The sequence below is a fragment of the Anoplophora glabripennis genome, unplaced genomic scaffold (genome assembly GCF_000390285.2).
Source record: "Anoplophora glabripennis isolate ALB-LARVAE unplaced genomic scaffold, Agla_2.0 scaffold11, whole genome shotgun sequence".
Taxonomy (NCBI): Eukaryota; Metazoa; Arthropoda; class Insecta; order Coleoptera; family Cerambycidae; genus Anoplophora; species Anoplophora glabripennis.
Genome location: NW_019416496.1, coordinates 1,812,500 through 1,824,825, shown reverse-complemented (window position 1 = coordinate 1,824,825; position 12,326 = coordinate 1,812,500). Strand labels below are relative to the sequence as shown.

Genomic DNA, 12,326 nt, shown 5'->3' with positions numbered 1-12,326 from the left:
AACGCGAATAATGCTCTTAAAAATGGTTAGGATCGGGAAAATAAAATTGTAATTAAAGAATTAAATATTACTAAACATTTTAAAACAATAAAAATATGCACTTACAATGTAATTATTGAGATAATGGAATGAATATATAACGTTTTGACAAATTTGAACAAACATCTGATCCAATGAAAGGAAATATGGCAACACTGTACGCTGTATTTAACGCTTCGACTGACGAGCTATATTTGAATAGCTCGATTATAGACTATAAAATTATTCCAGTCGAAAACATATGTAGTAATAATTAATATTAAATACATTTTTCGTGATCTAATGCAATATAATAGCAATTTGAAACAAAAATTGAAAGGATCTCTTTGCAAAACGAACAGTATTGATGTTCTGTCATAATCTTCAATTTGACAAGGCGACGTCTCACTCATACATCACAACATCATCATCAATCATACACTGAACTTGATAGTTATCATATGGATTCTCGGTTTGCATATTTTACTTTTTTCTCATCAATCCACATTCTGTTTCATACGCATTTTATATTACTTTTCAGTCATTACTTTTCCTTTGTACCTTGGATGTTCATTCATGTTTACGGAATAAGCGCAAAGTTGACAGTAATGACAGTTGACCCAACTTTTACTACCACTCCATAACAATGTTGCCAGAATAAATAGACACTTTTATTCAAATAAAAAGTTAATTGCCGTGCATTAAACACGAAAAATATATGCAAGCTAATATGTGTTGTATAAATTTTATTCGTATTTATTATATTTAGTTCGCTCAAATTAGTTTATGTAAGGTTGGTGCTACAACGAAACTACCGTGTATAAGCATAGGCTTTCCTCCCGCACCGCCTGCCCCGCAAGAGATGTAACGAATATCCTTAATTGAACTGAATTATTTGTCAGTTACAATCAGCAGTATTAAATAATTGGGCATTTTTTCATATTCAGGCAGGTCCAAGCCTACTAGATTTTTAAGCTGAGGCAGAAACTTAATGAATTTTAAACTTTATTAACTCTATAAAATCATTCTGTATTATAGATTGAGGATATTTGAGATACTGAGGTTTTAGATGTTGATTGAAGCTGTGTAGACAAAAAAATTTCTTTTCTTTAACAAGTTGCAGAAGGCTATTTAGACCAGTTTGATCATCATAATTGGTTTAACAGTTACATCTAAGCTGTTGAAACCAAATTAGAAATCCTGCCATGATTTTCTAGAAAATATTTTTTTTAGAAGTCGATAGGGATTTTTATATTTAAAATAGAGCAATGCAGCAATTTCTCGTAATTATCTTCAACTTTCCCATAAAACCTTGAAAATAAATACTGATAATGAAATCGAGGAAAATATTATTTTGTTGGTTATCTAGAAAGCCTTGCAATTAAATAAAAAATATAGAAAATGCACAAAAAAGAACAAAATATAACTGAAAATTAGTTTTCTGTTAAATTGCCATCTTATTTTTTTTATTGTTTGCGTTTTGTTCTAAACTATTTAATTTCAAAACCTCCTGGATAAATAAATTAAAATTTTTTCCTATTTCTCTAAATTTAAGCTATAGTAAAGTTAGAAATTTAGTTATTTTCATGAAATTTGAAATTAGATTGCCAAATTTTACATAAAAAAATTTGAACCATATTACATGCAAAAAAAAATTTTTAATCGACATTTCACACTGTTTATCGAACCCAAATAAAAATATCGTCCAAGTTTCCAAACATTTATTACAAAAAGTATCAAATTTATAGCAGTCGTTAAAAAACATACTTTGTTAAAATTGTACACAAGTTTTGCAAAGTAACACGAATTTAAAATATTGATAAAAACATTACAGTCAGGAGAAATTTTAGTCGAAAGCCTTATGCAAATTTAAAATTATGAATATTTGGCTTTCCCGTATCACATAGGAAGGAAGTTGCACACAAGTAAGTACATGAAGCGACAAGTCTCATATTTGGTAACTTCGTTCACCAGAGCCCCGAAGAGAAGCCCCCTGGTGGAACCCTGCCGCGCGCCGGTGCTGCGGCCGGTTCATTATTGGTTGTTGGGGGCTGGGGAGGCGCTGGGGCCTTAACTGGGCTCGGTGGAACGGCGTTGGAATTGGTACCTTCCAGGATGGAGGACGCGTTGCGTCCGTTGTCTTTTCGAACCTGCAGGGGCTCTGCTCCCGCAAAGATGTCGGTGTGTCCGCCACCCGGGGGCCTCAAAACTCTACTAGAACTTCTGGAGCCGTCACCTAAACCTACGTTGAAGCTGGTTGAAGTCATTCTGCAATAAAATTATTCATAATCACCTCATTTGACATTTAATTTAAAATGGAGAATGATATCATTTAACGAATAAATAGCTTAGAAACCGTTAGAAGTGTGTAATTGATATGAATAATCTGGTTAATACCGGATTTGGCGAGATTCACCACACAAAAAAGGAAGCTAAGCATTCCAATCGATAGAAAAAGACATTTCTGTCACAAAATCTATTTGTTAACCTAGCCAGTAAAACCAATTTATTTAGTGTTACTGTGAACGACTGACCATTTAGGAATAAAATACATACCTGGAATTTTACAAAGTTTCCTCACAAAGAACCGTTCTATTCAATCTACCCCGTAAGCGACTCAACCTTTGTCACTGCTGCCTTCTGCTTTATAACCTAGATTATATACTTAAGATAGATAGGACACTCTTCATACATTTTTGTAGACGAGATTTGCGCCATCTAGCGGTATGTGGTAAAACTAAAGCGTGTCTACAGTAATTTATATCAAGTGCCTAGGCTATGCTTTATAAAATGAAACTGAATTTTTCGTTGAGNTTAAAATGGAGAATGATATCATTTAACGAATAAATAGCTTAGAAACCGTTAGAAGTGTGTAATTGATATGAATAATCTGGTTAATACCGGATTTGGCGAGATTCACCACACAAAAAAGGAAGCTAAGCATTCCAATCGATAGAAAAAGACATTTCTGTCACAAAATCTATTTGTTAACCTAGCCAGTAAAACCAATTTATTTAGTGTTACTGTGAACGACTGACCATTTAGGAATAAAATACATACCTTGAATTTTACAAAGTTTCCTCACAAAGAACCGTTCTATTCAATCTACCCCGTAAGCGACTCAACCTTTGTCACTGCTGCCTTCTGCTTTATAAAATGAAACTGAATTTTTCGTTGAGGTATCTCGTTTCTGCTTCAAAGCTGCCGCAGCATTGCCACATTTCACTAAATGTAAAAATAGTTGGAAACTACCGGAAATTTACATTCACATTTCACAATCTATTTTGTAAACTTTTGGTTAAATGTTAACATCAAATACCACAACTAGCACGATGTAAATAATCAATTAAGTAGGTATTGTAAGTGATCAAAGTCAGTGATCGTAAATGACCGGTTATTTGAAAATTATCATCCTATATAAAATAGTTAATATGCCTAGTTGTCAATGTTTATTTTTCTTTCTTAAATCCCTATGATCAATTTCCTGTGGAGTGACATATTTTTCTAAAATCTTGTATGTGGGACAAGCAACCGGCATGAAAAGGCAATTATTTTATTATAAAAGTACAAATACTGTACAGAAATGTACAATAAGCAAAACGAAACACAAATTCAATGACCAAAATGACCGTCACACATTTTCCAGTAATTTACCAACTTTTAAGAACCTACAATTTTTCCAATTTTCCTTTAGCATTTGGACCGATTGTCTTACTGAATGGTAAGCCATAATAGTTTACTTCCAGATTATTTATAATAATTAAAATTGTTCATCATAAAAGCAAAGGTATCCTAATTTAAGTAAAATTAGGGAAAACTTTTAAATTTGGCACCAATGCAGCCAACTGGTAATACCAACATCCCGCTAATGGGAAAGGGGCAATTTATATCAACCAATCAGAATAAAACGCCGATATAAATGCGGTCAACTATTGGTTGGTAGTGTGAACTCCAAGAGATCGTTATATTTAAATTTAAAAAACGAAAAGTCTAAATATTCGTTGAACTATAAATATAGCTCTGTACTTTAACAAGGTCACTGTCATCGGCGTCACGTTTATTGTTCATATTTACAGTTGAATTGCTTTAGTTATTTGCGTGCTGCTATTAATAATTTCTCATTTGTAGATAAACAAGATAAAAAATGCACTGGGTGTTCAGTTGGAGATTGTTATTTTATAAACTTGATTTCTGCCTGATTTGTTTTGAATGAAAACAATGTGAAAGCTTCCAAAACAAACATTTACCTATGTGCGTGCATAATGTCTATTTGTATTGAATAAGCACGTAGTGTACTTATTAAGTGTAATTAAAACTGATCTACTTTCACTACGAGATATGAGTATTTACTTACAATCTAACAAAAATAACTGCAATACGTTTTAGACATTTGCACAGACAAAATTAATGAATTGGCGTATTTAAAATCCTAGAAACTTCAAACAATAACTATAGATTAATAGAATTAGTTCTAGTATCTTTGAAGAATGATGTAAAATATCTTAATTTATTACGGGCTACGAATTCACATACAAAAAACTTATTTTAGGCATGAGCAGTCATGGCCGAGCGGTTAAGGCGTCTGACTAGAAATCAGATTCCCTCTGGGAGCGTAGGTTCGAATCCTACTGACTGCGGAATGTTTTTTTTTAATTATTTTTATAATAGTTATGTTGGAATAGATGTTGTTGCTGTTACTTGTATAATTTCGATTATTTACAATTGTATAGGAAAATCAAAAAATTTAACGCTTCTGGACCAAGGTTCGTAGGATTTTTTTGCTAAATATGCATTTTTATCATGTCCGAAGAAAATCAACAGCGGCGTAAGATTTTTTTTTGTGAAACAAGAAGTTCTAGAGATTAGGTTTCATTAAGTGCTTGGGAATGTTAATAAAAACTAAAAAAAGTATTATAAAAGCAGATTTACATTTCAAATAAATTGAGAGATTTTTTTCTTGAAATCACCATAAGGAGTAGTTATGGATTTTCCAAAATATCCTGTGGCGCTGAAGGCTTCTCGGTTCCGATTGGTGAGATAGATCAGTTTTCGAAATCCTGGACTGGACAAAATAAATAATATTCAAATTAAAATACATACATTCTAAAGGATGTTTTTATTAAAGTTGAATAGGTACACATTGATTTGATTATATAAATTCCCTTCATCTGGAAACATATCTGTCAACTCAGTATAAAAGAAAAATCCGTTATTGAAGACTAACATATAAAAAAATTGAGGCAAAAATCATAAACTTAACAAATCGGAACATTTCAAGTCTAAGCAAAGCACTCTTGCTGCTGTTGTCGACTATTTCCCCTGATAATTTCGATGCTGCTGTTATTGAAAGTATCGTTAAGTAAGTCGGTCAAGTTGCCCGAGCTTTTCCTCTTCACCAAATTCATGGGAGAATCCCTACAATTGCTATCTACCAGATTCATCAAAGAATCTTCGAACTTCGTATCTTCCTCTTCGTCGGTGTTGACGTCTCCTTCACTGAACTTGTTGTCGACGTTGCTCTCGGCAGGCGTCAGCTGGGGAAGCAAGGAGTTCCGCAAGGTCCTCCTGTTTATGGAGCTAGCTATGAGGCTCTGCAAGCTGGCGCTGGCGAAAGCCCCCATGGGATAAGTCTCTCTGGAAAATAAAATGGTGTAATCCACTTGGGACACGCTACCTACGTTCCACCCTCACCTGGACATATGACTTTCGAAGTTCTCCCTGATAGCATTGATGCTCTTCTTAATGGCGTCCTTGGACAGCGTCTGCACGTCCATTCCGTCGGTGTTCAGCGCCCTCTCGAGAAGGGAAGTCAACGACTGAATGCACGTCCTCAAACCGGCCTCTTTGCTTTTCCTCTCCTTGTCCTTCCTCACGTACTCGCTGGGGGATATACTCAGCAGGTGCTCCACCCTCTCGTTGAAGCTGTGCCTCAGCAACGAGTCGCCGTGGGATACCACCCAGCCGAAGTTCGAGGTAGTGCTCACCTTCCTGTTGATGCGCTTGTAGGGCATACCTGTATAGTAGGATTGCTTGGTGGTGGTGGTTTCGATTTTCTGGGGGAAGATCTGGGTTTGGAAATGGGAGAGCGTGTGGTAGGAGCAACTTTCCACCTCTAAAATAGTCAAATGTCGTTAATATCGGAACAGCGTCCCATTTGAGGAGCTAAAATCACTAAAGATCGAGTAGATCTGCTACATTGGAAACAATTTAAGTTTTTTAACAACCTATTTTCATAAGAACTGTTTATAAGATTATTGATTTTATAATTCTGTGAAGTATTCCCTATCATGGCAGGCCAATAAACTCAAAAAGGGTCCGTAAAATAACGATCCTCTGAAGGTTGTCAAAGCTATAGTCCACTGAACAAGAAACTGCAACATATCCAGTCCATGACAGTCAAATTGTCGAAAATACTTAGTTTTGTTTGCCAAAATTTAGTTCAGAACAATGACACGTAAAAATTAAGAAAAACTCCGTAGAATTGAATGAGACCTACTTTACCCCAGCTGAATGTTGGGGCTTCATTTTCAAAATGGCGTCCACAGTTCGTAAAAACAGTTTTTTTCATTAAAAAAAACTAAATATTTAAAAAAAAATGTTTTAGACAAAAGTTTTGTCTAAACTTGTTTAGAACTTTTGTTTGTTTAGAACTTTTTATAATAAAAATTTAAGAGAGTAGTAATTTGTAGAAAATTGAAAGACGAATTCGAAAATATCGTGGTTGTTACCGTAAAACAGTGGCGTACTATTTTATTTAGAAAAATATGCCACCTGTATCTCCGCCACCGGAGAATGTAAATTTTACATGCGTCCAATTTCAAATTATTACTTATCTTTTTAACGAAGCATCCTAGATAAAAACTTAAAAAAAAAGACAAAATTCACCAAAGAATACGAGCTTTCATTTTTGTGAAGCACCCTGTATAAATTTAAACTAAATTTCTTTTAACTATAAGTTGTCAGCGAATATTTACTGAATAAAGAAGTTTGTATTTCTGTTCATTTTTGAATATTTACCATGCAGTGCTTAATGTTTTATATTAAAAATTATATTTACTAAGTTTTACGACATTTGTCATTTTGTTATTGTTAAAGTGATTTTCAACAAAATTATAGTTGTAACACTACCACAAATAGCAATATTTAAAAGAAAATTTCTAGCAAATTCTTTAATAAACTTAGCAGCAAAGTGTACAGAGCAAGAATATTTGAGCAGTTTTTAGTAAAATTCTGTTAAATTCGTGACAACTTGTACCAAAATTATTGACAGTAATTTTATTTTGCTAGTTGGTATCCCAAAGCAAGAGTTACAAAAAAGCATTTTAATTGATACATTTGGATTGTTTTATTGAAACTCGAATTTACATTTACGTTTCTGACATCTCATTTATTTATTGCCTATATCGTTAAGATATTTCTTTTTTTCCAATCTTCGGGCAGTTCTGCCAATTTTATGTGACGGGTTGACCCATCTAAAAAATATAAAAACGAAATTAGTTTAATGCTTTTCGAGGCTACTTACCTACGTGTTAAATAAATAAATAGAATGAAGATATAGGGGACAAAATTAGCAAAGAAAGCTAAATGGTGAGTAGGAGCAACTACATTTTTCATCATCGACTGCGATTATTTTGAGTTGAATGAAAAAAACTGAATTATCATTTATGTTTTATTATGTTCTTTGCTTCTTAGGTGTCCTATATATTCAAAATTTTAATATCATTTCATTTTCAATAGTTGATAGTTTAAAGGAATATTTTTTAGAGTTCAACCCGTCAATTGATCCAAGTTATCATTTTTAAAACTATTAATTTCGCTTTGCCAATTTAGTTGGATATGAAAATTGAATTTTACCTTTGATGGGGTGTCTCATTCTCAGTTTGGCGGCTGCTTTGGCGTTGGTGCGGCGATACAGACTATTCACCTCGAAAATCAGGAGACAGTGCACCACACAAACGACTGTGGACAGTATGGTTTCCATTGAAAAATTTGGATATGAATGTATGTTGACCATGATGGTGTTTGATAGGAATTTTACGAAGGGGGATATTAGGTCGTCCATTTTACGGCAATTTTGACATTACGGGAATATTCAACAAAATAGGAATGTCTTGATCCGGTAGAACTATGGAAACTGTCTTGGTTTGACAATTTTTGATCAATTTTAGGACTGGGATTCAAATCTAGCAACGTTTGATTTGGTATATGTTCGAGCCACTGCGAAAATAGACGTTAAGTAGATTTAATATTGCAACATAATTAGGCTTTGTCCGATGTTTAAATTTTTTATTAATAATGAAACAGTATGCTGTACTGAAAAATCAAGTGTTTTAAACAAAATGGATACAGCCGAAATAGCTCAGTTGGGAGAGCGTTAGACTGAAGATCTAAAGGTCCCTGGTTCGATCCCGGGTTTTGGCACACTTTTTTTTAATTTATTTTATATTTCCATTCGATTGTTTTTTAAATGAACGTGTCCCAAGGACATTTAAATAAAGATGTATCTGCACCTCAATATTTAAAACACGTTACAATAAATTTAATAAAAAAAAATTAAATTTTAATGAAACAAAAAGGTCCCACCGAGATTTGAACTCGGATCGCTGGATTCAGAGTCCAGAGTGCTAACCATTACACCATGGGACCTTGAAAGACTTTGTTCAAATACAAGGTAATGATGTAAAAGCCATGCACCAATATACATTTTTTTGCAGTATTAAACTATTACTGCAAATTTAATAGTTTAAATTTTCTTAGACAATACTTACTTATTAAGAAGAAGTCTAAAGATCTTCAATTTTCAAATACCTTTTACACATAATTAGTTGGAGCATGCGTACTTATTCAATTTTTCCCGCGAATTTACTTGTCAACAAACGTCAAAAGCATGGTACTGAAAATGAAACTGTACAATGTTTTTTTGGACAAATAAAAAAAATACGTATATTTTATTGATTATATTGATTATTTTTTCAACAAACACATCAGTAAGTCATTATTATAAGTATTAATGGATAAACAGTTGTAACCTACATGTTTCAGCTTCTTTTATAAATATTGATACAAAATGAACATAAGCTGTGTGATTTGCAGCGATTTATTTAATCCAGCAGCTGAAGTTTACATCACACAATGCGGGCACATGTTCCACTTTGCCTGTTTACTACACTGGATAGAAAGGTATAAAACTTGTTCCGTAAAGATATTCTACTGTAGACATCGAATAAAGTAGTTATACTAGATTCTTCCCTATGCAATGAATTTTCAGATCGAAAACCTGTCCGCAATGTAGGTGTAAGTCAACAGAAAAAACAATTCATAGGGTATATTTCAATTTAGCGAACACCGATGGGATCACAGACGATGTAGGTACTTTAATGAGTAAGCTTGAGAATATCCAATTTCAGATGTCCTTAAAGGAAAAGGATGTTAAAATATATCAAGATAAGTACAAGAAATCTCTACATAAAGTTACTCTTTTAAGGTAAGTCGAATTATAGACGTTGTCGTCTAAACCTCACATAACTTTTTTATATATATATCTAGAGAAGAAGTAACTGAATTGGAAAGTAAAATGAGGGTTCATGAATCTGCCATGCATGCCCTCAAGGAACAAATCTCGTACTTCAAATCAAAGGCGAGAGATAGCGATAAACTCGCAGAAGAGGTGATGAAGCTGAAGCACAGTATTAAGGACATGGAAAACATTCAGATAGCATTGAATGGTACGAGAGAAGAGGTCAACGAAATACTGCGGAACGAGAACAACATCGAATCTCTGGCTATATTATCCGCAACCTTAAAAAAGTATTGTGGCATAGAAAGAATTGTTCGATAGAGTTATATATATTTTTTAGGTCCTTGTTAGATGCCGAGAGAAAAAAACGTGACATGGACTATAACTTGAAAAGGGCACAGAATGACTCTAATAAGTACAGGAGAGAAGTGACCACGCTAGAATGCCAAAATAACGATTTGAGGTAATGTTTTTCAAAATATATTTGATCGGGCTAATTAACGAATTTGAACGCTTCAATTTTATATTGTTCCAGTAAGAAGGAGAAATTAGTATATGTTCATTAGTATATATTTTTTTTATTGAATCTCCTACATAAATATTATTTAAAAAATTATACAGCTGTCCGTTACTTTTATTTGATTTAAAAAACTTTCTAATATGGGCTGAAAATCGCTTACTTTCTGAGATACATGGTATTCAAATTGAAACGTGAAAAATTTATTCAATATGTTTAAAACGTCTGAAAGCAAAGAAATGATAGTTTACACAGATTTTTGTTCTTTACGAAAAAAAAATTATAACTAGCATTGAATGGTACCTGCAATATCTAGTAAAACAGGCTAGGATTGTTCGTCAGTCAAACCGCCAGACATATGCTGGCTTTGGACTTGCCAGTCCTCATCGGTAGGTGAATATACCCGAGATATCTATGAATGGGCACTTTTTCGCTTATTAGAAATTTATAATTTGGATGAACATTTTTTTATTTAACTGTTGCTTAATAATAAATGTAATGATTAAATTTTGTTGTAACTAAATAATTAATAAACTTAAAATAATTAGCACTCAAAAATGAGTAATTTGAAAAATAAATGCATGATTTTTTTTTAAGTTTTCCTATTAATAAATAACGTCCAGAAAAATGAGGTAATATTTTACTTAGGTTCACCATCGTTGCTTATAACAGATGAAAAGTGAAATACCTGTATAAATTTTAATTTATTTTTAAGCATTTTGAATATTTTTTTAAAAATTAGTTTTACTCTGTTGCTGTTTATGTCTGTGGTGTTTATGCTCTTTCTAGACTGAACTCCTTAATCGTTTTTTAAACCCAAAGAATCTCTTATAAAGTTTTCAAAAACCACAAATAGTTTTCCCTTTCAAGAACCCAGGACCGGCTTTCACAAAATTTCCAGTTGCAAACATCAAATTCCCTGACTTTCATGAATACTTTTAAAATTCCCCGACTATTCCCTGCTTTTTATGAATAATAAATTGCCTGACTTTTCCCGGTATTTCCAGTTTTCCAAGTCGCTACGAATCCTGTTTATACACTTCGGTCCACCCTGTATATGACAAAAAAGGAAATGGGAACGTTAAATGTAACATCTAGTGGTAACATCTCGTAAATAAATACTGATCGCAACTGTAATTTTACAAAATTCCAGGAAAATTTAAGAAAATTCTGTGAGTTTTCCAGATCTATGAAAGTCCTTAATAACTCCAGGTTTTCCCAGTTTTCCAGATCACTGTACACCCTACTTTAGACTTCTTCATTTTTACATTTATGCTTAATAAAGCCTAATTATGAATTTTTTACACTCTTTGAAGGGGCAACTTTGTTTTAGAAAAGAAATGCAGTATTTAAGAGACAACATGGAGAAAGAAAAACAATATCTAAAAAATAAGATATGCGAGTTGAACAAAAAAATATCTGCCGAAAATTTAGACGTCACAAATACTAGTTTTAAACGGATAATAACAGAAAGTCCGGTGAATTTTAATAAAACGCCCCAGCTGTCCGCTTCCCACGATATAAACGACACAGCATCACCTTCCTTGGTAAAGACTAATCATTCCTCGTGTCTCGGTATCTTTCTACATATTTTTTTGTAGGAAGAAAAAGTTCAGAAAATTGTCGATTCAGATTCGCCTTATCTGCCAGTAAAATCAAGTAACATCCCCCTGGATTACGCATCTCTTTTACATAGTAAAACCAAAATAGGCGCGACTAAAAACGGGGTAAGAACTATTCGTCTTTTACGTCATTTTTTCAATATTGCTGGGATGGCCATGAAAATTATATTAAACAGTTGAGTTTGTCAATTGTTTTATACAATTTTCATGGCCGCCTTGGTGATATCAATAAAAATAACAAATAGTAACCAATCATTTTGCAGTTTTCAATATTTAAGACTGCAACGAAAACTTTGGACAACATCAAGCAATTGAAGGTGAACCATGAAGTGGTTTACAACGGGTTAGGGGGTTCCAGTAGAGAGGAAGTTTTCCCGTCACCAAAGCCCACTCAGACTGGTTTGAAACGCCACAAATCGGGTTCGGCCATTTCATCGAGTAAATTCAGGAAACTTGCACCAACCGCGACCAAAACCAAAGTTACTCAATTTTTAAATCAAGCTAATAGTCAGTGATATGTATATTTTTACTTTATGGTCTCGTATTAAATTTATTTTTTTTTACCAAGCAGTTTTATTTTCTAATGTAATTTGTTGGCTACAATTTTGAATGACGATCTATAACTCGGCTTTTTTCTCTAACATACATTATG

At 33.2% G+C, this 12,326-nt stretch overlaps 2 protein-coding genes and 3 non-coding genes across 6 annotated transcripts; 3 read left to right on the top strand and 2 right to left on the bottom strand.

Moving 5' to 3' along the window:
- Positions 1 to 1,725: 1,725 nt before the first annotated feature.
- Positions 1,726 to 3,172, bottom strand: LOC108907877 (jupiter microtubule associated homolog 1). 2 transcript variants are annotated; one of them, XM_018711717.2, is made up of 2 exons: positions 3,079 to 3,172; positions 1,726 to 2,286 (listed from the first exon to the last, which is right to left on the bottom strand). In XM_018711717.2, the coding sequence occupies exon 2, from the start codon at positions 2,283 to 2,285 to the stop codon at positions 1,986 to 1,988; it is 300 nt and encodes a 99-aa protein (XP_018567233.1). In that variant the 5' UTR covers position 2,286; positions 3,079 to 3,172; the 3' UTR covers positions 1,726 to 1,985. The 2 variants fall into 2 exon arrangements, with proteins under 2 accessions (XP_018567233.1, XP_018567224.1); XM_018711708.1 differs by lacking the exon at positions 3,079 to 3,172 and adding an exon at positions 2,575 to 2,669.
- A 1,401-nt stretch (positions 3,173 to 4,573) lies between these two features.
- On the top strand, positions 4,574 to 4,655 carry Trnas-aga. The gene has a single exon. It is a non-coding gene; the product is annotated as a tRNA-Ser (tRNA).
- Positions 4,656 to 8,366: 3,711 nt separating this feature from the next.
- On the top strand, positions 8,367 to 8,439 carry Trnaf-gaa. The gene has a single exon. It is a non-coding gene; the product is annotated as a tRNA-Phe (tRNA).
- Positions 8,440 to 8,592: 153 nt separating this feature from the next.
- Positions 8,593 to 8,664, bottom strand: Trnaq-cug. Its single transcript has one exon. It is a non-coding gene; the product is annotated as a tRNA-Gln (tRNA).
- Positions 8,665 to 8,906: 242 nt separating this feature from the next.
- On the top strand, positions 8,907 to 12,237 carry LOC108907930 (E3 ubiquitin-protein ligase TRAIP-like). Its single transcript, XM_018711779.1, has 8 exons — positions 8,907 to 9,005; positions 9,061 to 9,198; positions 9,287 to 9,502; positions 9,565 to 9,825; positions 9,876 to 9,998; positions 11,386 to 11,599; positions 11,654 to 11,779; positions 11,938 to 12,237. Exons 2-8 carry the CDS (start codon positions 9,086 to 9,088, stop codon positions 12,187 to 12,189), a joined length of 1,305 nt encoding a protein of 434 aa, XP_018567295.1. The 5' UTR covers positions 8,907 to 9,005; positions 9,061 to 9,085; the 3' UTR covers positions 12,190 to 12,237.
- Positions 12,238 to 12,326: the final 89 nt, after the last annotated feature.

Coding starts and splice junctions, on each gene's coding strand:
- LOC108907877 (XM_018711717.2), bottom strand. CDS start 2,285: ATGACTTCAACCAGCTTCAACGTAGGTTTAGGTGACGGCTCCAGAAGT.
- LOC108907930 (XM_018711779.1), top strand. CDS start 9,086: ATGAACATAAGCTGTGTGATTTGCAGCGATTTATTTAATCCAGCAGCT. Junction 9,503..9,564: donor CATAAAGTTACTCTTTTAAG/GTAAGTCGAATT, acceptor ATATATATCTAG/AGAAGAAGTAACTGAATTGG. Junction 11,600..11,653: donor ACACAGCATCACCTTCCTTG/GTAAAGACTAAT, acceptor ATTTTTTTGTAG/GAAGAAAAAGTTCAGAAAAT.